Here is a 26,791-nt window from a genome sequence, read left to right on the forward strand (position 1 = left end):
TCATATGATCTCCTCCTCAAAGACGACATTAAAATCTTTGTGGGAAGCCCGATACTTGCTAAGGAAAGATGCTCAAAAGTATGCTAATTCATAAGGGGAATTATGACAAATATTGAAGAGTAGCAGTTCGTAAGTCAACTGGCACAGAGGAGTGAGGGGCAGCTTCTCAAATTATCGTTTCCTCACCACCACTTTCTTAAGGAAAATCTCCTATGCCCTTAAGCATGAAAATCTCTTGCTGCTGCCTTTTATTTGGAAGAAAATAAACAAGCAGCAGAATATACACAAAGACAGTACAAAACCTACCTATAAATTATTTCACTAATTCATTAAATTGCAAAAAACTTCCAAGTTATGGGAAGAATGCCTAAGAAAAGAACTCTCCAATATAGGAGAATTAAAAATGAAATTAGAAATGAAAAGGAACGTGACCAGCAGGTCGAAGGAGGTGATCCTGCCCCTCTACTCTGCTCTCGTGAGACCTCACCTGGAGTATTCTGTGCAGTTCTGGTGTCCTCAACATAAAAAGGACATGGAACTGTTGGAACAAGTCCACAGAAGGGCCACAAGGATGATCAGGGGACTGGAGCACCTCCCGTATGAAGATAGGCTGAGGAAGTTGGGGCTGTTCAGCCTGGAGAAGGGAAGGCTGCGTGGAGACCTCATAGCAGCCTTCCAGTATCTGAAGGGGGCCTATAAGGATGCTGGAGAGGGACTCTTCATTAGAGACTGTAGTGATAGGACAAGGAGTAACTGGTTAAAACTTAAACAGGGGAAGTTTAGGTTGGATATAAGAAGGAAATTCTTTCATGTTAGGGTGGTGAGGCACTGGAATGGATTGCCCAGGGAGGCTGTGAATACTCCATCCCTGGCGGTGTTCAAGACCAGGTTGGATGAGGCCTTGGGTGATATGGTTTAGTGTGAGGTGTCCCTGCCCATGGCAGGGGGGTTGGAACTAGATGACCTTAAGGTCCTTTCCAACCCTAACTATTCTATGATTCTGTGAAATACTAAAGAGCAAACATGAATAAGTTTAGCACCTGAAGCTACACACTTTGTTTTACCGCTTGACAACTTTACCTTTATTAGTAAAAGTAGGAAGATAAAATGAAAGCTGGAGAGGAGCTTTGTACAAGGGCTCATAGTGACAGGATAAGGGGAATGGCTTTAAATTGACAGAGAGGAGATTCAGATTAGACATTAGGAAAACGCTCTTCCCTGTGAGGTTAGTGAGGCCCTGGCCCAGAGAGGCTGTGGCTGCCCCACAGCGTCCAAGGCCAAGGCTGAAAGGGGCTTGGAGCAACCTGGTCTAGTGGAAGGTGTCCTGCCCATGGCAGCGGGTTGCAGTGGATGAGCTTGAAGGTCCCTTCCAACCCAAACCAGTCTGGGATTCTATGAAAACAATGAAATTAAGCAAAGGGGTAAGTCTGTACTTAGCACAGTCATAGCAAGGGCTGTCAAGAGAAACTGACAAGCTTGTCCATGTAGAAGGGATTTTCCCTGTTTAATTTAGTGTATTCTTGGGGTAGTAGCCTTCAGAAATGAAAAACGTGACTTATTTAGGCTCAACATAGATACCTGTGTCCTCCAGTTCAGTTTTACAGACAACTAAAAAAAAACAATCTCATTTTCTAGAGCTATAGTTTCACAAGAGGATGCAAAACCCCCACTACGTTCTCTTTGATGAGATTTATGAGTTACACACTGGCATTTTTAGCTTCATTATGAAATAGCTTTAAATAGTATTTCTGTTGCTTCCTGCATAAAAAGGTGAAGTGTTGTAACACATCCTAAAACAAGCTTCTGTTAGAGACATACCTATTACCAGTTTAACATCAAATAGCAGCCAACAAAAAACAGTATTGCCCAAGTTACAATTTTTTTTCTGACTTATATAAAATATTTTTAAGGGATATAGAGCCAGAATATAAATAAATTAATAAAATTATTAATAAACTAACTGCAGGTCCCTGAGTTTATAATACTCTGAATACATTATATCAGTTAACATAATATTCTGCATTTCAAGCTCTTCAAGAAAAAAAAATGAAGCATTTGATATACATACAGCCTAGTAAAACATATCCCCATTTTTTCTACTTTGAAGCCGGATATTCAGTTAGTTTTCTTCCTACTTAATAATGCTTATAGTATTATAACTAAACAGCTAACTGTAGCTAAACCAATTTAAAGAAATTTACATCATTTACATCATTTCAGTGTTCCCAGTATTTACTGCAAATACTGGAAAACAAATCTTCATTATTAAAGATATTCATGTGAGGAAAAAAAAAAAACCAACTACCACAAAAAAGTCCTTCCTTCTCTGCTGTAAAAATGAGCCTGTGTTTGGATTCAGACCTAATTCCTCCTGATGCTTACTGTAACAGTGGAAATACTATTTTCCTAAGTTGCCATGCCAACGTCAACAACAAGGAAAGATGCTGGAAAGATTCCCAAAATGTAAATCTTCTTTTTCTTGTGTTGTTAAACCTTAAGCTACGTGCTGAATTACACTTTCTAGGATACAGTGTGCAACTTCAATTCTGCATCGTTTTTTCAGAAAAAAGAAACATACTTGATAATTATCCCTTTGTGTGTGTATTATTTTTTGACTAATACAACTCCCAAAAACATTTAATTGAATACTTCTATTTTACACTAGCTGTGGGGTTAAAACTATTTAAAAACATAAAGAACTCCATTCAATATGCTTTAACAAAGTACTCCAGTTGTGCTTTCAGGCCAGACTTACAAGTGAAGGTGATCAGGACCGCTTTCCTGAAGAGCACTGTAGCACTTTAACTCTACAGAACATGGGTTGGGAAGAGCAAGTCAGGCAAATCAATTAATGATATTTGAAGAAATCAAACATCATTATTCCCACAGGGAACATTTAAGCAATGTAGCAAAAATGAGAAGAGTCCATTGTGCACTCACCATTCTTCCGTTCATTGAGAGGAGGTAAGTACTGACTGGGCTGCAGTGAGAGTTCCTTGAACTCATGTGCAACTGCTTCACTGTGAGGGCTGGGAGCGAGTCGGGTCTGTGATCCAGAGTCATCCTCAGCATCCGCTGTCCCCAGGTGATTCATTGTGGTAAATCCTCTGGAGACAGGGAGAGCAAGTGCTCTCTTAAGCACACTGGAGCGGATAAAACTAAGAAAGAGAGGAAAGAAAAAAAAAAAAAATTAAAGGCAGACACATTACTATTCTCATTCGGGTTTTGGTCAGTTCCTTTGCATACAACACGCAAATTTAGAATGATCCACACAGGATCCATAAATTTTCCAGAAATACTACACGTTTGAAAAAATAGATTTAAGCAATGTATTTACAAGCAATTTCACAGTCCTTTGATTCTGAGCAGGGCAGTTCCCCTGCTCAACTTTGACAGAACAACCACACAGTGTTAATAATCAGTATGGATACCCTGTGCTTTCCCTTTTAGCAAGTGACATGGCCTGATTATCAGCAGAACATTCTGTTTTTTCAGTAGCTTATATTGATTCAGCATTCTCTAATACATGAGAACATACAAAGGGCTTTTAATGTTTTCAAGCACTGCACAACTTTCATTCAGATCAAAAATCAACTTTGGTGTTAATGCTGGACTTGGTACCAAAGAACTGTATCAGAACTAGTCTGACCTCTCCAGGAAGGAAGTCTTCTTGCCATGATTTTTTTTCAAATTAACTTTACTGCATACTAGCTCCTTATTGTAAAATACAGAATGGAACAGAAGTCCCAGTTTATTACTTTCTATCATTAATGTGGTACTTAATCTACAGTGAGGAGAGACAGAAGTATGAATTATTGGCAGAAGCTTTTCATAGCTCACAGAACCCTATCAAGACATTAAAATTTCAATAAATCAGTATGGACTTCAATGAAGTTCATCCCTGGATTCTTGGAAACTCAAACCATACAAAATATTAACAATTCAAGAAGACCCATAAAAAAATCTTACTGATTTTTTTTTTAAATTTTAGTTCTTTTTCTTCAGAAAGACTTCTGCTTGTCCATTCCCAACCTTCAATTTCGAACTTTGTGTACGCTGAACATAAATACTGTACATGCTGGTGTGTGTATTTAAAGGTTTTTACAACGCAACATGGATTTTGATGACCAGACCCAAAAGATTTGAAGTGTTACTTGGTATTTTAAGAAGCAACAAATGACAAAGAAGTTATCATGACCACCAAAGAATGGCCTACACTCCAAAAGGGGTAATGCATCATGTCGCTGATTTAAAGTGCCAATTTAAAAATAAAAACAAGTGCTGCTTGATACATACCTCAGTAGAACAATGATGATGGTTAAGTGCATATTTTTTCATTATTTTCCATAGTTACCAATTGGTGCTTTCACATTACATGAAGACACATTAACTTACAGTTATGCAAGATTTTTTTCTTTGTTCTTAGCTTTTAGAAGCATAATTTACCCGACTCAGATTCCATTCCCTGACATTACACTCTCCTCAAACTCCTACGCACCCATACAAATTAAGTACATTATTAACAAAGTCTCTTCAGAGCAGAATTTCAGGGAAAATTTAGCTGCTTATCTGCTCATATTCCTAGCATTTTATCCACAGCTTATTAGCTATGAGTTATGTCTTGGAATCACTTTTCAAAAAGATTAAACCACATTAGCTGTATTCACACCATTAAATCCTACAAAATTAATAGAAACACCTTCTTGTACTAAAGGTTTAACATACTAGGTTTGACTAACTCCTTTCCCCATTACAGGTAACTACATATCCTGCTATAAATTAAATCATCTCAACTCTCATAATTTCTGGAACAAGCTGCTAAGTTAGTTACATGTCCATTTTTCAACTGTCATTTCAGGAACGTATGTAAATGTGGCTTTACTGACCAGATGCAACTAAGAACACAGCGTGCAAGAAGTATATACAGCACATTAAATTCTATTTATTGCACCACTGAAGTGCAAACCAAAACAAGCAAACTTCTCACAAAAAATGTGCTTAAATTAACTGTGGTTTGAACCTGACTGTATCAGGTTAGAAATACCTGGAGGTCATCTAGTCCATCCCAAATCCCAAGTAGGGCTACCAGCTGCTCAGGTCTTGTCAGGTTCTGAACATCTCTAAAGGTGGTGATTCCACCACCTCTGGGTAACCCCTCTGTGAATGCGTTGCCCACCCCCTTCAAACAGAATTTCTTCTCCTGCAACCTGTGGCTGTTGCATGTTGCTGTTCTGCTCTAACACAGGAGATGCTACTGATTGTGACTCTCAGATCTCAGATTTTATTGCAGTTTCATGCAATCCATGTACTTATAATTATGAAACTCTGAAACCAAAGTCCTCCAATGCAGAACTCTAACCCTAATCAGAAAGTTTCAATTCACAGTAGAGTCTCAGATACTGCAAATTCCTTGTCTTAAATCTTTTGGATAAACAATTTGAACCACTAAACCCAAAGTTGGTTAAAAAACAGCTAGCATAAATATCCACTATTTATCAGTTTACCATCCTTTACAGAATTTCACAAGAACATGCTTCTAGGAAGCAAAACTGAAACAGGTTGCAGCATGTACACTGAAATACCACAGCTGAGCCTCTTGTTTCCTCAAGCAGTTGTCTACACTGATTCACAGAACAGGATGAGGTCACTACCTACTATTCCATGCAGAATACTCTTTGCCTCTTTTGCTGCAGGGGTGCTGCAAACTCCTTTACTTATAGGCTGTAGGCTGTTAAAAATCCAGGTATCTTCCCAAATGATACTTTAACACCAGAACAACCTTGTTGCTATGTTGCTATATCATCTGTGAATGTAAGACACTCTAGAATTCCCAGAGAGCCTGAATTCTCAAATTCCTCAGTCATGTATCAAATTATATTGGCTCTCATTTCATTTTTACTGATGAACTGTCATTGTATGAGACTACAGAAATATTTTTGAGCTTAGAACAATGAATTGTCTTGACCTTCTCCCCCAAAAAAAGAAAACGCACACCACCACCTAACATACGTAATGGTTTTTTTGGTAGAGAGAAAAAAGTCTGTGACCTACATAGTGGCTCAGATACACTAGGATTAAACTGACAGAGGGGAGATTGAGACGAGATCTTAGGCAGAAACCCTTCCCCATGAGGGTGGTGAGGCGCTGGCATAGGTTGCCTAGAGAAGCTGTGGCTGCCCCATCCGTGGCAGTGTTCAAGGGCAGGCTGAAAGGGGCTCAGAGCAACCTGGTCTAATGGAAGATGTCCCTGCCTGTGGCAGGCGGTTGCAACTGGATGAGCTTTAAGGTCTCTTCCAACCCCAAAACAATCTGATTCTATGAACAGAATATCTAAACAATACTGTAAAGATGACAAATTATAGACTTGTAATACTAAAATGTAAACAATTTGTCTCTTCTCTCTTGTTCTATTAGAATCTAAAGGAGAACTCAGCTGTTACTGCTCATCCGTGAAATTACTAGTTTGTCTTAGGCAGGTTTTCTTATTGTCAGAGTAATTAGGAAATGTAAATAAAAATAATTTTGATAAATACCTTTTCAAACAGACAAGAAGAAAATAAAGACATCTCAATGAAACACCTTTTTACACTGTTGTATGCATCGGATAATAACCCACTACTATTTTTTAGCACGCTCATTTTAGTTGCTAGAGAAGATGCATATAATTGCTTTATCATCAGCTGGAGGTTACAACCAGCAGCATTTACTACACATGAAACTAGACTTAAGATATGCAGAACGTCTCCTGTCTATCTTCAGTTTGCAAAACCCATGCTTCATTCTGACATTTCTAACAGAACTGCTTGTTTGGACATCAGCAACTCAAACACACAAAACGAGTAGGTAGAAGAGAACATTAGTTCACCCTGATTGAAATCTAACCCTGCACAGTAAATACTTCATCCAGTCATTAGGTGCAAGAGTGAGAAACACATCTGATTTAGAATTTAATGTACTGTGATACTATCATATTTTAAAGATAACACATTTGCCTCCCCTTTCTCATTTATTTGAAACCTCCTCTATCTTGAAGAATTATTTCATATTTGCCATTTGCATTTGCAGATAGTAATTGTTTTCTAGGTAACCCCTGACTTTAAGCAGACCAATACACAGAAGCATATTAATAATGTAACTGAAACTCAACACTAAAAACGTGCACAAGAAAAATACAATTAAAAAATAAAAAAACTGGTATATTAAATTCTTGGTTTTGTATTCTGCATAATCTGAGAAAGCCCCATTTTATACAAGAATAATCTGACAGCCAGAAATAAATCGTCACTTCAGGGGTTTCCACTCCCTTCTTTGAAACCAAGATATCTAAAGGTTTATTAAGCTGTATAACCATCATCCTATTTGGTATGAAAATAATTTCTACTTAGATAGTGTTGGAAAGTGTAATACCAGTTTATTTGTAGCAACTAAAATAAAACTACTCCATTCTTCCAATAGTCCCAAAGGATCTCAGGTTTGGGGGTGGTTTTCTGTGGGTTGGTTTTGCGTTTTTTTTTTTGGGGGGTGGTTTCATTTTTTTTTTTTGACACAGAATTCAGCAAAATGCTTAAGAGTAGCAAAGCGAAAACTAGGACAGAATTATTTTCCTACTTAACCTTTGGAATAGACTATCAGAATAGACTGTGCAGCAGCCCTGCAAGCAATGCTTTGGTTCACATGTATCTGACAACTACACAGAAACAGTGTTCTAGTACTGGCAGAACAGAACTCCTGTACAATGTATGAGTCTTATGTAAGTGTTCTCACAGATTGTAGGTGGTTGCTATCTTTCTGAACTGCTGAAGACAAACGCTTCTTTTATTTCTCTTCAAAAGACAAAGTATATTTCCTTAGAAAAATCTTAGAAGGGGGAAAATCCATACTTCCCTGCCAGCCGAGACACTGGAATTGGTATTTTATTTGGCACAAACAGAAATCTGGATGACACGTAGGTAGTAAATCAGCTTTCATTTTGGAAATCTGCTGGAAAACAGTTCAAGAATCACAGTGAATTCAAACTCCAGCCAAGTCAAATGGCTGACCTCAACACTGCTCATTCATTTACGTTTGCAAGGAACTTAGCTCGCTATGCACAGCATCAAACTATTAGTAGTCACACCAGATAAGGTATTAGCAATACCAGGCTCCAGTGCATAACTTACTAAGAATCATGGTGTGAACATCACAGTCAAATCACCTAGGTTTAAGTTTCTCCATTTATAAAACCCAGTACAATTTTAAATGATACTGCTGCAGTTTGTAATACACCAGAACCTGCAGTGGGAAGAACACTACAATTGCAAAATGTTGGGTTTGGATTTGGTTTTCTTCCCCCCCCCCCCCCCCCCCATCAGTGTGTCAGGAAACCAGGAAACACTAGAAGAGACACCTAAAAAGCTGAAGCAGCGCACACAGCAGGTTAGTGTGACAGCTGCCAATGAAGGTCACTTGCATTAAGCTCTTGGATCTCCTTGTCAATGCGTAGAAAGAATTTTGTATCTGAGGTAATGTGGCAAGTCACAATATGAGACTAACCTGGCAATTCCTCTTTCTATCTCATAAAGGCAAAAAACTATGCTTTCCAAATGCAGCTGCCCTACCAAGCGTATAGATATGCCTGCAGCAAACTTCCTTTCTCATCTCCAAATTAGCTGAGCCCCAGTGGTCAGACCATTGGAATGCTCAGTAACCTCCCTGTTTCCACAGGATCAAGCAGGAGTGGGACATAAACATTCAAAATACGCAGGCACATTTAGCTCAATGAACAATACAGTAACTGTAAGCTAAGACAGTCACTTCCCAGAGACAAGAACTGGGGATGAAATACCAATTTCAAAGAGAGGAAAAGCTGCCGTGCTTCAAAAGGGTGACTCCTCTTGGCATGCCACCTATCAGCAAGGGTGAGAAGAAAATTAACAAATAGTAGGGTTGGCTCCAGGAAATCCATCTCTAGTCAGCTCCTGGAGCAATACCAAATCTAGGCGTCTGCTACAAAGACAACAATGCTCCTCAGCCTGGTATGTAATGGTTTCTCTGTAACCTCTAAAGTACAGCACTTTCTCTTTGGTAGACACTAGCACATATTGTACTTGCACAATTCCTTATCAGCTCTGCTTACGTCCTATTACGTGTCTGAGATCTTACTAAATTCCTACATGAAAAGGTATTGTAATTGTTCTGAATACCTTTCTCTGCAAGCCCGTGCACAATTTCCATCCAAACTCTAAAGACTACTTGTATTTCATTACAATATTGAAAGATAAATAACAGCAATAAAAACCAGCTTTGGAAATACTTACAAAGTATCTAAAAAGCCATTTAAATCTGTTCCTCTAAATCACTAACCCGTCTTTTACACCAAGTCTCACATATTGGTGTTTTGAAAATAGCAGAGATGTAAAAACCAAAAAATAACCTTTTGCATGTAGTACCACAATTTTAACAACAAACTTACAGAAAAGTTCTTTTGTTTTTTTCTTTTTCAGTTTCCTCAGGAGGTTTCAAACTCACTTACTGAACTAGTATTTGGAACCAGTAAAGATGAATACATGACAAAGTACAAAAGGAACATAGAAAGGGACAGTATTTGCTATGAATAAGCATACAAATGTGAATAAGCATAATATTATCAGTAATTTAACTGGATATGTTAATCTAATTCATCTTTCACTTTCATAGTTTCCCTGATTAAGAGAAAATGTCTCAAATTAAGTCTGCCTCCATTGCAAGAACAATGCTTATTCTGTTGAGACTTAGGCCCCTCATTTTGTGTATTCCACAGTGGATTAAAAGACCAAAAGGCATTTTTAATGTAAAAAAGTCTTGAAAATATTCAACCATTTCAGTATTGCACTTCACACAGTGTAGTGCTGATCCTCTTCCCAAAGAGATATCACCACTGCTGACAACCCACTGGTGCTTGCAACTTTGGCAGTTTTCTTACACAGCCTTTCTCATTAAAAATATTTTGGATACAGTATATGAACTTTGAAATGAATACTGACATTAAATTATTATACTGAAAGAGAAATTGCAATCCTACAGTTAAAATATAGTGTTGATATACTAACTACTGAAGATAAATTTTGTAGCAAAATACACAGCAAAGAGGATTTAAATCATACAGCTATTTTTACAAAGGTAATTAAACAAATGCAGAAAGAGATGAGAAACCTCAAGGCTGACTACCTGAGTAATCCTCTTCGATCATGCACTGTCAAAAAACTCACTGTTACTATTCATTTCTTTGAAAACCAGGGTGCAGAACTGAGGTCCTGTCATGCTTCTCACCACCCCTGTAGCTGGAATTACATGCTTCTTAAAAGGGCATGGAGTCAAGACTGGACTGAGAAGTATTTCTGATAAATCCCCTCTCTTATTTAATACACTGAGATTAAATTTTTGTACTGTCTACTCTAGCTAAATGACTACCACCAAGCATAGACTAAAAGACCTCCGGAAACTCATTCAACACTTTTGCATATTTTGATAATAATGCCTCACTGAGATTCTCTTTCCTAATTCTTAGCACGGAATCTTTAAATCTTGGACTGATCAAAATCTGAAAAGACATAAGTTACACTGGCAAATGCACACCACAAACTAGGTAAAGTACAGAAATTACTTCTGTCTGGACAGAGGCAAGGGATGAGTCAACAGAATCTTAGATGATACACTCTTTCCTGCACCATCTCCAGGCCAAAATAAAGGTGCTTCATTTGTAATGGGAGACATAGCCTAACTGCGAATTAGTTATCCAGGCAGAGTGCGGAGCTGTTATGAACAGAGGCAGCCTCCCACAGCTTCCTTAAAGCTTGTGGAAGTCAAAGCTTGCCCTGTTGCTCTGCAGGGACATACAGGTGATTTAACTACTCTTTTTTCACATTCCTGCCTTCTCAAAACTAACCCATTCAAATAACATTTAGTAGAGTCTTCTGGACTTCACATAACCCTTCAGTGGAAAGAACAGAAACCATAAGAATGTTGTGAAGTTAGAGTTTAAATACTATAAACTCTCTTAATAATGTTTTAAGTAGATACAAAAATTTATCTTCTGTGTTCACACTTTGTGGGCTTTGAAATCTTAATTAAGAATAGAATTTATCCAAGATGCAAAACTTCTCACAAATGTAAAGCAAGGCAAGGTTCAATACACATAATATTCAAGTCACTAAAATGAAACCAATCTCTTCAGATGAAAGTAATGTTTAAATTAGTTACTAATTATCTAAAATATTTCAAACCTACTGTCTTCCTGTAAGAAGCTGTTCTGAAAACATCTTTGCAGCATGCACCAGAAGCAATACACAAATGGTCTGATGGACCAAACAAAAAAGCAGAGTTTAGGATTATGCCTCAAAGATAATACGCAGTCAACAACCACCTTCTTGAAATAAGAGTATGAACTGCTCTGCTAGCCTATGATGTGAAAGGGAGATATGGTCATCCAGGTAGCTGTGCAAGCTATTAAAACCAAGCATCAAAGCTGTGATATATTAATCCATATGGATCACCCAGAATATCTTTTAATACACCTTCTACTGATGCAATGCTTTATAATTATATAACCCTACACTAGCTTAACTTAGAGTATTCTTTGTAGCAGAAAGTTTATAAAGATTTACGAAATAAGAAGCAAATAAATCTAGGCTCAACTTAGAAAATAAACACAAGGTCATACATAATACCGAAATATAGCAAGACAAAGAAACAAAGCAAAACAAATAAACTGTGCACATTATTGGTGTGCAAACAAACAGTGCTTCTAGTTTCTCATCCTTACAGATCTCTACACATCTAAATTACATCTCCTTTTCCCAATAAAACGTGACATATGATTGCAGAAGCAGTTTATTTGAATTCCAGTTAAAAAAAATAATAAAACGTTCTTAATATCTGTTTTAATATGAAGCACACAGCAGCAGTGTTCAAATAATTGCAAGATCAATTCAGATTTACCTGCCAAAAAGCAAGTTCAGTTATTCTGGTCTATGACAGAACTTTGCGTAAAGAATTAGCTCGATAACATGTTCTGTCATCTTCTGTCACCAGTAAACATAACCAGTGTAGCCAGCAGAATCTATTTATGTAATTGAAGTTGGCAACATATAAAAAAATCATAACACAAGTGTTCATTTTGGTATTATAAAAGCACTTGATAGCTGAAGTCTGGAGTAAGGGTCAAATATTTATATTAGCACATCATACAATTGCTAAACATTATAGTATCATGTCCTAGAAGTGGGCATTCAGTAGAAAAAAAAAATAAATTAAAATCCGCAGAGCTTTTTGCAAGAGGTGTTCTGACAGTTCCCAAAATAATGAATTAGTTAATTTTAACAATACATTGGATCTTCATCTTTAACAATTCCTTTACATGTTCAGAGTCCTTTCATCACCAAAACGCTGATCTATCTTAAAAATGAATGCTGGTAGAGAAGCTAAGGCATTTCAGAAAAGGTTAAATCTCCATGATTTCATTGTTTGCTTAGCTACTTTAAGATGTTCCCATTTATGACTAAGCTGCAGGTGCTATTCTGTTTATTTTAGTGCCTGTAAACCAACCCCTTGACTTGAACAAAGCAAGGAAAGCACTAGGATTCAACTTGGAGAGGAAGGAACTGCAGGACTGTTTCCTGTTGAACATGCTACTTTCTAGCTTCCTTCGTAAGCATGACTGGCCATTACACAAGCATTTCTGTAACACTTCTTAATGATTCAGAGTTTGCTGCTTCTTATTTCTATACACTGTTACAGAGATCAGCAACATGTTATTATTATAATATTTGGTTTACCAAATACTGATATTTGACCTCTTAAAAAATACAATCAACTTCTACAGGACAGAATTTATTATTCAGATTCAGCAATAAACTAAATACATGAATTCAAAATAATGTGGCAGAAGTAGGGATTACCAGCAGCTCCATTTGAGGGGCTCTTGCAAGTATCATGATGCTTATGTCTGAACTGCAATCCAGTACACATGTGCAGATGATGCTCAGTTCACCCCCTACTTCCAACCTTAGGACAATTTAGAAGATCTGTCTCACAAACCTTTTGCTGCATCCTGGCTTCCACCAACACAGCTGCTTTCAGATATTAAAACCGCCACAGTAACTTGAATTAGCTCCCATGGAAACCAGTCAACTTGTTGCTCTTAACTTCTGAAACTAAAATTTGTAAAACAACCCGCTAATGGACAAAAGAAAATCTTAGAAGGTGCCCTATTAATATTTAAAGAAAGACAAAAATCATCTTTCTGTACCTCTTAAGTGGCAGCTATTTGCCATGCATTCTTTATCTGACTTATGCTATGTCCATAAAGAGTTCATCTGGAATACTCTTTTCTGTTGTCTTCTTATTTATGATGTTACCACCCTGTAAAAAGCATGGCAGAGCATTATGATACGTATTTAATTGTCCCAAATGATTGGGTTTACTTTGCAAGTTACTACAAGTACTTAATCTTCTCCTCTATTCTATTTCCTTTAACTAGAAAGAAAACAGAGGCCTAATAACAAAAAATTAACAAGTTCAAGGGGCCATCTCTTCTTCTCAACAATTCAATTTACATTGGAAGATGTGACCCATTTTGAATAGCAACAGAAGTACCCTTAAGGGCTCATTAAAAAGGTTGTGGAAGTTTTAAGATTTATTTTTTTTTAAATAGTGCTGCTGTTCTGCTTAGATAAAACCATTGGGTGAGCTACAACCATAAGAGTCAGTGCTCCCAAAGATAACCAACAGCTACATACATTAAACACATATATTCACTGCATGCATGCTCATCCTTCTCAACTGAACAGAGGCAGTGACACAAACTTCTGGCAGTTCATATGCTATTGCCAACTCTTCTACTCAACATACGTAAATTATTCTCCACGGTATTCATCATAATCCTGGAGCCAGAATGAGGACAACATACTTCTCATTTCTGATAGCCACAGCTGCTACTGAAACTGAGCAAGTATGTTTATTTACTCCTTTGTATTATGAACTTTATAAAGCATTTAAAACGGAAAAAAGCACAGTTGTTTCCTCACTTGTATACCAGCTTTCATTTAGATTCATGGCTTGAGGACAACCTCTTCCCTCCTCAGTCTTCAGCTGATACTTTCTCCAAGTTACACCTACTGATAGAGCAGGGTTAAAGAGCAGTTGCTACACCCTGCCTGGAAGCAAACAGAAACTGTCACATTGCATTTGTTTTGCAGTGAACTACTGCTCAAATCCCACATCATATTAAGTGGCCTAATTTTTTACACAACAGTGACAAAAGGTCAGAATGTGAGTGCAATTACATCAGTGGTAACAGATATACTCCTTGCAGTATCTTCCCAAGAATTAAAGTGAGGGGTTTTACAGTTCCAATAAGGATGTACACTAAAAGATGCTAATTCCATGCATTTAAGGACTTTTTCAAGTAGAAAAACCCCCAAACCACAATCCTCCAGGCCCCAGCTTCCTAAAAACTGGAAATTAAGCATGAGGACATACCACAAATGAAGTATTATGACTTTAAGAGAAAAATAAATAAATTTTGTTAAAGACAAAATTTACAAAATCTTTACTAAAAAAAAAAGCCAAACTTCTACTTCTCAAATTGAGAACATTTCTTCCAACAAGGCCCATAATACTCTCTGTGAACAGAGTAAGACAACAGGCAGGAACATCACTTCTGTTTCTTTATAAATACAGAACCAAGATTATAAGGGATCAAACTTAATCCCCAGATCAACACCTATATTCTAAAATAACCAGAAAAAAATATGTTATTAGTATGATGCCTGAAAACTCTAATGTTCAAAACAGTTTAATGCTATAATCCACAGTCCATGCCCTCAGTGCTTTAAGAACCAATTTCTCACGATCTCCAAAGCTAAAATGAACTCAAATTCCATTTTCCTTACTGAAATTAGCTGAAGACTAACAGAGCAGAAACCCTGGGTCAGGAGAGTTTATGTTGCCTAAGGCCACTTTCAAAGAAGTCTTATCTGTCCAACTATTGTGTGTTCCAGTATTTTATTCCCCACAAAGATGCTTGTTTAAAAATAAATAAATAAATGGATAGATGACCATGAATTTGTTTACAGTACATTTCTGTATCAGTTGCTAGACGTAACAGCTGTAACATAACTAAATTCCGTATTTCTTGGGATTTTCTCATACTACAACTTGAAGTGGAAAAAAAGCCATTAAAGCTTTCCTTTATAAAACAATCATCATTCTAATCTCCTTCAGTTATAAAGGAGAGAAAAAAGTCCTCTGTTCATGCAGAAATGGTGGTAACTATAAATAGGCTTATCAAGAAACAAACACAATGACCTTCAGAAATAGTTATCATCACAAGAACCACTCAACAAAAAGTTAATCAACACAGAAAAAAGGCTTCCTTTATTTAAAGACAGATACTTCATGTTTAGACCTAAAGATGAGAATGCCTGACTGCAACAGATTATTTCCTTCACTCAGTTTAGACTAATTACTTCCAAAGATCATCTTAAAGGAAAATAGTATTTAGAAATTTATGATGAAAGTAGTAACACAAAGGATCAATTTAGCGTGAGTGTAAAAAAGACACAGTTTGTACCCACCCCTCTATTTGAAGAATGGGCTATTTCTGAAAGAACAAGGAGAAACCATTACTTAAGTCTGCTGTATTAATAAAACACTACCTTATTACTATGGAACTTAAACATCTCTAACTAAAGCTTATTCCCTAATTCAACATGGAACACATGCCCCCACTAGTGTATCATCTTCCAATGATTACAAAAATTAAACTGTAGTTACTAACTAGGGGCAGTGGCACAGTGACTAAATACAGGATATTCCCATTAGACCCACCAAACCCACTACCAGATGTGCTGGCTGACCAGATCACCGGCTCTTGGCTGATTTTCACCCCCTCATTTTCGGTTAGGGTGATCATGTCCACACTGTGGGGTTGGCTGTTGGCATGGGTGCTCCTTACCCACAGGGTGCTCCGTCTGAGCAGAGCTACCGTAGCGGACATGGCTAACCTGAACTCAAATGGCTGAGAAGAACAAACGCAAGCAGGCAAAAAGCTTTGGTAGGGGTAAAACAGAGAAGCTGAGCCAAAGGACAAAGAGTATCACCTTTATCATGTTTCAGTAAGTTACGTGGCTGAATAGTTCTCTTTCCTCAACTGAAACTGTACTTCAAATGTGGAGTAAACTTCATGAGCTTCAGTAAGCCAAAAGAATGCTTAAAATACAGGCTGAAATAGGTTTTAATGTGTTTTCCTAATATTCTTCTGCACAATGCTAATGGAAAAGCTCTTACTGAACATTTCATAAACACATCAAGACTAGAGTAACAGTCAATTTACAAACTCACGAGCCTAAAAACACTTCAGGCCGTAATTTCTCTCCCACATAATTTTATTTATGTATTTATGTACATTTTTGGTCTTAAGCAGCATAACAGAAAACATACCTACTTTTGTATTCCTTCTGATATGTAAGACACTGCCATCATTTAATAAACATAATTTCTTGGGGTTAAATATGTTTCAAAACACTTAGGTTAGACACATTTACTAACACGCAATGTATTTAACCATGAATAACCTAGTAAGAAAAGGCTGAAAATTTGAAGCAATACTGCTCTTTCCTCAAAGATGTTTTTTTTTTTAAAAAAGAATAAAATAGATTTTTTAGGAAAAAACAAAACAAAAAAAAATCTCCAGAAAACCCACAACAAAACAAAAAAACCCACCACAAAACCAAATACCAACAAAATACGGCAAAGTTTTATTAGCAACTGTTGGAAAACTACTAATAATGTGATGAAAACAAGATATGCATTAAACATTATCTGGTCAGACAGAATTAGTACAACCCAGGTTACTCTTTTGCTCTTGGCTTATTTTCATTATTTCTTCTCTGACATCAGGTCTTATCATTTCACTACTTGCTTTCCTTCTCAATTCCTCTTCCTGAATGCTCTATTTTTTTAACCTCCATTTATCACTGAAACACTTCTCATCTCAACTTCTACCTTACCTCTAAAAAGTGCTCTGTATACCATCCGTCCTTAATATATCCTCTTCTCTCAACCAGCCAGCACAAGGCTTGGTTTAAGCTTTCAAAAACCTACCTACAGACAGATCAAAGAGATGCTACTGAATTCTATCATTCGGACTACCTTCTGGCCCCATTACTGGCCCCAAGTGTTTGAGAAACAGTAGATGTATAACTCTACCTATGTGCAACAGCCTTCTGTCAACTGTCAATCTGGTTTAGTCTGCAGAAGTACCTTCTTGTGTTTTATTCACCCTGTTTCAGATTTCTAGTTTGTCTCCATATTGCTCACCTTTGTTCCTGCTTAGAACTTTCTCAGGGCAGAGAAAAATGAAATACTGGCTGAAGCAGGTTGTTACTATGCGCATTTCAACCCTTCCCAGAGATTCAACCTTTCTGATTTCCCAGTGCTGTTTGACAGGTTTTTTAAAAATCAGGCATATTTTACAGGACCCAGTCAAAGAGCAGTCAAATGGTAAAACTGGCAGAACAGAGGAAGGATGGAACATATGGCAAAAGAGGGAGCCATTAACCACTCAAACTGGATCTATCACAGCTAGAACAGTTTGCCTCACCATGCTGATCTGATTCCAGAAGAAATCACCAGTTCTACTGTGTTATTCATAGAAGCAAAGAAAGGTGGTTGAAATTGTCTACAGATGTAGACTGAATTATTTAAAGCTCAATTCACACTGAAGATTTATAATTCCTATAACCATAAAGACGGTTTACATTTTGCAGAAACCGATAGCATTTAAAACCCTTTATCTTACACCAAGCACAAGTATATGAGTGCTGCTGTACTGTCTGACATTAACATAAGCAAACATTACTGTAAATAACCCATATGACTGTATAATAAGTAATAACTTCTTTGGAATTGTTTACTGGAAACACCCTTATAAACCAGGTATTAAAACCCTTCTGCTTTTGAGAAACTTCAAATCCAAATACAGTGTTGAATACATTAATTAAAAAATGGTGAGGTTTTCAGTCACTCCTGTAGCTTCACACACAGTTTTATGATGATGACATGATTATTCTCATTGGTATAAGCCAAACTACAGAAATACTGGAAATTTTTAAAGAAATAACTACAAGTCCCAAACAACCAACCTGTTAACTGACCACCCTTTGCTTTTGGAGCATTTCCTCAGCATTCAGGGATAGCAGGTAGTATTAGCACTTCAAGCTTGCGATGTATTTAAGTTTTGGATTTCTTACTAGAAAAAAGGTCGAGGTTTGCAAAGACACATTAATCAGCTCAAGCTCATCTACTCCTCTGAAGTACAAGCATTCAATTCTGCAATTTACTTGAGACACACCCCCCCCCCCGAACTTTATAACAGTGAAAAACTTAAAAGAGAACTGATGTGCAAACACACCTCTTCATTGACAGTTCTGCATTCAATGTCATAGCCAATGCTGCTGCACAGTAACACTCAACCAATGAGAGTCTGAATTTATCTGTGTTCAGAATATTCCTACTAAAGAAACATATATCCATTTATTTCCTCCTGTTGGATGCAAAGCAAGCACAACCATAACCATGAGAGGAAAATGTGTGAACAAGCATACTGCCATACAAACCCAGTATTTCATTGATCTGAATTAACAGCAAATCTGACACATCACTATTAAATGGTGTCAAGAGCTCATTTAAGATTTTAAAAATTCTTTCCTAATTCAGATAGTTCCCAAGGCTTTAACAAAACCCTTATAAATATACTAGCTGTATATATATATATTTATATATATAAATATACTAGGTATATTTATAAAGAACACAGCTGCACAAAAAGTACAGCTTACACATTGAAAATCATTAGCAAAACGCTAAGGCATTTCCTTTGGTTACCTGTCTTGAGTTGTATTTTCCACTGAAAGATTTTTTTTTTAAATGGTATTTTTAAAAGAGAAAATCCTAAAAAATTAATGTACCAAGTAACAGTAACAATGAAAAAACAAACGCTCCAAAATATTTGAGAGATTTGTTAGTCCATTCAAAACCTCCTAAAATAATACAAAAAGGGAACGCCTCAGACCAACTCCAATGAACATAAAGTGTTCTTTAATGAAGAACATTAGTGAACATTAATTTCTGTATAGTGATCTCAGTATATTCAGCAAGCTCCACTTCTGAAGGACCCATATTCCGAGGCCCTTGTCTACTCAGTTACCACCAAGGAGAGACTACAGAAGCACACACACACACACTCCCTTTTGCTTTCACACTTCCAAAGGCACTTACATCAAAGAGCAAAACGTGCTGAGGAAGATCGCTCATTCACAACATACAAAATACTGGTAGCACATACAACTTACACAATGTTTTAAAACACAAAATGAGGTAATGGTGACATCATGTGTTGTCTCACATAACATTTAAGTATAAACACTTACTAAAAACATAATTCACAATTTACACTGAAAATCTGTCAATGTAAAAGTGACATTCATATACAGATTTCTTTGCTTATGTTAAGTCACAACTATTACTTTCCTGAAGCTTTACTAACACATGGTTCTAAATCCTGAAAAGCTTTAAGCATGTGTTCCACTTTCTGCAACCCAGTTAGTCTCATAAATGCATGCTTAAAGCTTCTCTGGATGACAACTTCACCAAACAATACATTTTCATTTTCAAAAAAGGGGAACAAAATTAGGAATTGAGACAACACTCTATTACAGAGAATGGCAGTAGCTCACATTCTATGCTTCTATTTTATTTTGCTTTTTGTGTAGGAAATACTTACAAACTTACCACTTCGTGATGTACAAGAACCGTTTATGGGTATTAACTGGACTTACTGGAACATGCTAACTTGAATTCTATTAACAAGTTTCTCTGCTAAATTTTTATGAGCTACTTCTTTTACATTTCTAATAAAGAATGACTGGCAAACTAATTTTCATGTCTCTAGAGTTTGTAATCAAGTTTTCAGCAGTTTCCCAGTGTTCCAACAGACTTCTGACATTAGAAACAAAAAGTGGAAATAAAAATGTAACTGTCCGTCCTTTTTAGAGATATAAATTTGGGCCTATTACCTCATAAATTCACAGTTGGAGAAGGGTAGAAAATCAGTGGGCTTTGTCTTTATTTTTAGCATTTTTGTTCATTTGTATTTCACTAGTCAGTGTGAAGATCAAAAATGAGCTTAACCATGACTTCTCTCTCACTTTGTTGCTTTTGGCCTTATGCCCAGGTTTAAGCCAGTTTTCAAACATTTAATTAATGGCTTTAGCCAAGTACTCAAACATGAAACCTTAAAATACTGTCTACTTAGTCAACAATCACAGAGATTCAGTTTATTGCACAAGTGCAAACCCATTACATTAACATCTGGATTTAATAACAGTAATCCGAACACTTTAATAAATTCTGTAATGTGCATTTGCTTTGGAGTTTCATGATATGGAAGATTTTTGTGGCTGTGGCTCCAACAAAGCCTCAACAACCCCAAAGAGTAGTTTTACAGAAGCTGTCAATCTTTAATGCAGAACAAAAGTTTGAAAAAGTTTTATTCCATAATAAATATAATGCAATTTAGGCTCTTGAACTTCAGGTGATAAAAATGCTGAAGAAACAATGGCAGCAATATTGGTTCCCTGTGCTCAACACAACACAGAATAATTCCATTTAAAGAAGCAAACATGAAACAGTCATGGCTGTCAAGTGTGAACAGGCTTAATTTCAGTTGTTGATCTCTTTTTTTAGGCATGCTGCTAAAAAAGTAACAGCTATATTCACAGCAAGAAACAAAGGCTGCAGATTTACTAAGCAGGGACATGAAATGAACTGGTTTGCCAAGTCTAATCAAACTGGCCCTTCTTTACATGGCCTGAATGCAATCCTAAAGCACACTTTACCTTCAGGTTAAAGGAAGCTCCCCATCTTTAAGTGTTTCCAGCTGCTAATTTTTTGCCTACCCTTACAGTTCTGGGCTTTGCTGGAATACATCAATGCTCCAGACATATCCCACCTTCTGTGGATACCCAGGAAGTTTTGTACATCTTGCTGTTCCTCCCTTCTCTGGAGCAGTTAACCATGGAAGTTGTGTGCACTGTCTGTTTTTTTCTGTAGAGGTGGAGCCAAAGCTTAGTTCACCTTAGAGGGGCCTCAGTGGAAATTATCAGGGAGGCTTTAAGCTTGATGCTCTGTCTTGGTTATTCCAAAATAAAGCAACCCCTTCACCCCAACAAAGCCCTTTTCCTCTATACAAAAGATGATGAGGGAGGGGGTAGGATTGCAATTTTCACCATTTAGGTACCAACTGAACATGAGATGCATACAGTTAGAGAAATGAGAATGTTTTAGTTGACATAACCCAAGTTCCTTATTTTAAGAAGCTGCTTGGGTCCCTTCCTAATACCTACTGAAACAGAATCCTATCAGCAGCCATTAAACATTCTTCATAACTCCCTTCAAGAAGGAAGTTTCCTCTCCTCATTATACCTGGATTTATTTAATCAAAACACATTGGATCTGGTGCACTTTGGAAGTGCTGTGACATGCTCTGGTGCTATGCTGGTACTAGCCTGAATCAAAAATCAACAAAATGCTATACAGGCCAAAGTTTTACCTACCAATACAAAAACTATTAACATTTAGAAAAAGTCTAACATAATTTGTAAAGGTTTAAAAGCATTACAGTCCTTTTAAAAAAAAGAAAATATCATTTAATCAACAGAAGACTATTTAATAAGTCAAAATTCTAAGAGGTGATTAAAAACAACTAAAATCAAATGGCAAACCAAAAATATCACAATAACTTACTCTTAGCTTATGTAACACAGGTAGTACTGATATCCAAATTCCTGTTTGTATGAGAACATATCTTCTGGAAAGCCTTCCATTTTAACAGGATTATATACCCAGCACAATTTAAAGTGAGACTGCTCACTGTAAGTAGTGGCTTTATAAAAAAACCCTGTAAGTAAAGTTTTAGTGTAAGATACAGCACTTACCTCGTATCTTTAGCCTCCTTCTGTGGTGTCTGTTTCAGCACATTTCTGGTCAATTGGAAAGTAAAGACAGGAAAAACAAAAATCAGAAAAATGTCTCGAGAATTCTTTATTTTAAAAGTTGCATACTGTATTCCACTTATGAAATTTAAACCTTGAGAATACAAGTTGTTCTTTCTAATTTTTTTTCAATATTGGGGATGTTAAAGTATCTTACTAGGTCAAAAAAACTTAAACTAATTTCAAGGTAATTTTTTAGCACCTTTTGTATTACTACTCAAATTCTAACACACTAATTATTTGTCTTTCCTCTGGGAAGAACAAGTGCTCTTTTTAATTCAGCTGCAATATATAAGACCAGTCTTAGCTCCTTAAAGTCCCGTTCATTAGAGCTGGAATGTCTTTACACTTGGAAGTTAAAGCACCAATTACATCTATGCACTATAACATCATTTCATAACAGAAATATGTATTAGCTTTCTACAGATTCCAATACAAAGGAACCTTTCTAAACAAAAAAGGAAAATGTCCATAACCACATTTTGGCTTTTTGCTATGGTAATAACTGATGTTTGTTCTGTCATCAACATTTATGTTTTAGAGCATGTGTGTACATATATGTATCTACAGACACATATGATTATGTCAACGTAAACCTTCTGCACACCAAATTTAGAAAAGTTAGAAAGAAAATCAGTTATCTTTAAGGTTGGCATTTACTACATGCTGTTTCATACAACATTAATGGGGTTTTCCAGTTTGAGCTATGCACCCATCAGTGTTGGCCTAAGAGGTCCCATACATGGCTCAGCCACGCAATGCTGCTTTTGTTCCAAGATGAATCCTAACAAGCAGAGGGTTTTCTTAATCTAAAAGTTTGCATGCCCAAAGGCTGAGACTGCTGTGATGGTTTCTATACATATCAGTGGAAGAGGTTAAAACCTAAACATGTAAAAAAACAATCCAAAACACAAGAAGAAGAGGTTCCAAGACCAAAAAGGCACACCAAAAGGTCTAAAAAAAGAAATGGCCTACAATAAAAGGTATTCCCTCTTCCTTCCAATACTTTTCTAAACACTGTTTAAAAAAACACAACAAAACCCTCAAACCCATAATTAAGTATACTTCCTATTCAGTATCATATTAATCCATAATTTCATCAATTATCTTGTTTGATTTCTAGGTTAACAAGTATGGGCTACAATTCACTGAACATTTTACACATAAAACCCCTCAATTTATTTGAATATCTGTGTATTAAGCCCCTCATTTCAAGCTTGTTTATAATAGTAACTTATTCAATAGAAGCCTGTAAATCAAAAAAAGGTAAATATTAAGGTGATTTTCAAGTTACTGTACGACTGCTCTTAAAAATACCCCTGTATCAAGGTCAGTGTTGCACATTTCTCCAAATACAGCCAAACTGGTAAAGTCGCTCTGCACTTCCAATAACGTACTAAGGACTTTCAGCTTTTGCTTTTATTTTCTTTATAACTGGTGTGATTACCACACAGCACTCTGTTGAACTTTGAATGCAAGTTTATACCACAAAAATCATAATTTGCCCTAACTAATTACACAGGAAAGAAAACTTCAGGAAGGAACTAGATAAAATGTCAAACATTAAGAAACTAATCTCATGAAATGCCAGCTGCACCTTTGTTGAAGGCTTCAAAACATCAATTAATTCAAAACCTGGGCATTTTTCCATTATGAAGGGATAGATCTAGTATGTGGAAGAAATGCAACTGCCTTCCCATAACCAAGAACTTTAGAACATGCTGTACTCAGAATGGTGTAAGCTGAGTTTTTCTTAAAAGGTGACTGACGGAAGTGTAAATTTTTTGGATTTATTGACAGCCATGAGATTTCATGGTGCTGCCTGTATGATATGCATGAAAAGGTAGATTTTTGATATTTACTTCGTGATTAAATTTGTTTGTTTTTAATCCTGTTGCCTGTGTTTCAGCTACACTGCCTGCTGCAGCCATAAAGTCCCAGTATTACCTCTCTGAACTGCACTGAGACAGTGTAACAGCAGTTTTCTACACTGCATACTTAGAAACCAGTACAAACCCCATACAAACAGAATGAAGGCAAATTTATTTGCTGGCACAAAGGAAAGGCACTGCAGCACAGCTCTTTGCCTTGCTCCCTCCACTCCAAAGAGCGTCACACGTGTCGATTTAAGTGCACCTGAGCCACAGATCTGCGCATACAACTGCTGCAGACAACACACTTATTTTCCAATCAAGCACCATCTAAAATCTCTGTATTTCATAGGTAACAAACCAAACTCTTTAACAGCCTGGTATAAGGGCATCTGCTCTTTTAACAGGTAAGGGAACACAAGCTGTGGTTGTGTGATCTGGGTCACCAAGGCCAGTGGTCTCGACTTCACTACTTTGAAAAGGAAAAAGCTTTCATTTCAATGCACCTATTTTTAAGGCCAGGCCCTGCAGTTATACCTTTTTACTCTCAGTCCCCGTACCTCTCCCAGCATTTTGTGTGCCTTACTGAACTAGTAATAATAATAAAAATCTGCGGCCGCAGTGCAACAGAAGGTAAGTCTGTCAGCGTGGTCTCGGCAGAAGCCAGGTCGGGCAGACCTCCGAACGGGATGCGAGAGGTTCCGGGACCACAGGAGCAGCCCCCGCCAAGCGGCCCTGCTGAGGGGACGCGGCCGCCCTCAGCCCGTCCACAGGACCCGGCCCTGTGGGGACCCTGCCCTGCCCCATTCCGGCATCGCACCCTCGTAGCTGGGGGCGGGGGGTTGTCCTTGTCCTTGGCTGTTCTCTGGGGCTGGGGGGGTCTCTGCCCACTTCTGAGGTAACCCTCCCCGGTGTGCCCTACCGCCGTCCGTTGCCGTGTCCCTGTCCGCCCTGGCGGTGACCGCCGCCCGCTGTCAGGTACCTTCTCTGAGCGCACCTGGCCTGTGGCCGTGCCGGGCTAACCCTGCGGCTCGGCCTGGCCCAGCCCTGCGCTAGGGAGAATTTCTGAGGTGAGGCCGGGGGGTTCCACGGAGCTTTCCTTCAGGTGCTGCCGTCGCACGAGTTGGAAATTCGAGGCAAAACTCGGGGTGTGGCTTCAAACCTCCGCCATGCAAACACACCTAAGCGAGGTGGGACTCGTAACTCGTGTGTTTTCCCTTCAGGCTTAGCTATAAACGTTTGAGGTGACTGAACTTGATGAAACATCAAAACAACGAGGAGGAAACGCCCCCATGCCTTAGAAGAGGTTTGGGAAGCCTGGTGATGAACGCTTGGAAAAAATATGCATGTATTCTGCGAGCAGAATGTGATCACACACACAGTAATTTCTTACATGTATTGTGCAACATGGAACTCACAGGACTGAATATTCTACTAGCAAATGGACTAATAACCCAGCTAGTCGAATGCTGTATGTATACCCCATCAGGCCAATTATTATTAACACATACATGCATTAAGAGAAGTCAGGTTTTGATTTCTTACAGTTTTAAGATGATGAGTGACATTTTGATATGCTTCATTATAGAATAATAACACCAAATTATTTGTTCAAATTATTGAGATGAATTAGAAGGGTTATTACTTGTTTTGCATTTTAAAACAGGGTGCATATCTCTTACATTCCTCTAAATTACAGTTAGCTAATCAGATTTTATCTCATTTGAGAAAAAAACTAAACCCAGCAATGACCCAGAAATTTAGCAATGAACTGTAAAGATACCATGAAAACCCATAATTTGTTCCAGATTTACTTCTGTCACCCTTCAAATGAAACAGTTCAGATGCGAGGCTGCTGTAAAAACCAGAAATATGAGCACCTACAAATAAGTACTTCATGTATAGCTTCATAAGTAATCAAATTAGGATTACAAAACAGTTAATGTTAAATTGAATAAAACCAATGTATATCTGAAATTTCAGATTTCCAGGAAAATGGAACAAAGCTGTGTAATGGCTCAGAGGCTGAAATTTTGCTCCTGCTTTGCCATTATGTTATTTGGAGGAGGTCCTGAAACTTATGAAACTAAAACAGAGAAATGATAACCCTACAAATTCAATGGATGTTTATTGTGTCCAAGCATCATTGTGTCAGACTGAGAGAAATGACACTCTAAATTCAGGAAAAATTATTACATCAGACCAAACAGCTATTGCTGTTAACCAGCAGGAAGAGATGCACATATCAGAGAAGTAGGTGAGACTCATTCAGTTAACAAGAACTAGACAGTAGAACCAGTATTGGAATACCTTCAGTTCAAGGCCTTTTTGCATGGACAAATGCTTTTAATGTGGTCAGAAGTCTGTAGAGCTTGATTAAAGATGTTTACAGACTTATTCAGCAATGTTTGTGTTTCACAAAAAACAGGGATTCAGCTGAACGTAGCTACATGTCTGTTTTTCACATTTATTCCCTAAGGACAAATCAAGCAGGCTTCATCAAGTCATCCCAATGTCCATGCCTAGAACATGTATATTCTCCTTCAAAAACACTAAATAGTTGATGCTGCCCTCTCCTATGAAGTTTTCCAATTTTAAAATGTTTTGGGAGTAAAAGATTGGTATAGAGAGTTCTGGGAAAACTAATAATTAAACAAGAAAAAAGTCCTCGCCTACAAATTCAATAGTGCACACAAACCTGACAGTAACTGGGGGAGAACAGATTTATAATGTAAATTCTAGCACAGACTTTTTGGTGTGAATGGTTCTGAAGATGGGATGTCAGATATTTATGCCAAAGAAATTGTTATTATTTTTTCTCCTTCAAATATACTAACAGGAATATTTGCT

General features: G+C 37.3%; 1 protein-coding gene across 4 annotated transcripts in view; it reads right to left on the bottom strand.

Annotated features, from left to right (window-relative positions):
* The window catches only part of MRTFB (myocardin related transcription factor B), a 77,213-nt gene extending 55,052 nt beyond the window's left edge, over positions 1-22,161 (bottom strand). Inside the window, exons 1-2 of one of the 4 annotated variants that reach the window (XM_057407889.1) lie at positions 22,014-22,161; positions 2,941-3,158 (exon numbers count right to left, since the gene is read on the bottom strand). In XM_057407889.1, coding sequence (XP_057263872.1) covers positions 2,941-3,094 — 154 coding nt within the window. In that variant the 5' untranslated portion in view covers positions 3,095-3,158; positions 22,014-22,161. Of the gene's footprint in view, positions 1-2,940; positions 3,159-17,337; positions 17,356-22,013 lie in introns of those variants that run through there. The other 3 variants (XM_057407884.1, XM_057407888.1, XM_057407883.1) reach the window with 3 other exon arrangements.
* Positions 22,162-26,791: the final 4,630 nt, after the last annotated feature.

The sequence above is a fragment of the Pezoporus wallicus genome, unplaced genomic scaffold, assembly GCF_028554395.1.
Source record: "Pezoporus wallicus isolate ANWC-B61680 ecotype Strahan unplaced genomic scaffold, APGP_CSIRO_Pwel_v1 contig_4012, whole genome shotgun sequence".
Classification (NCBI taxonomy): Eukaryota; Metazoa; Chordata; class Aves; order Psittaciformes; family Psittacidae; genus Pezoporus; species Pezoporus wallicus.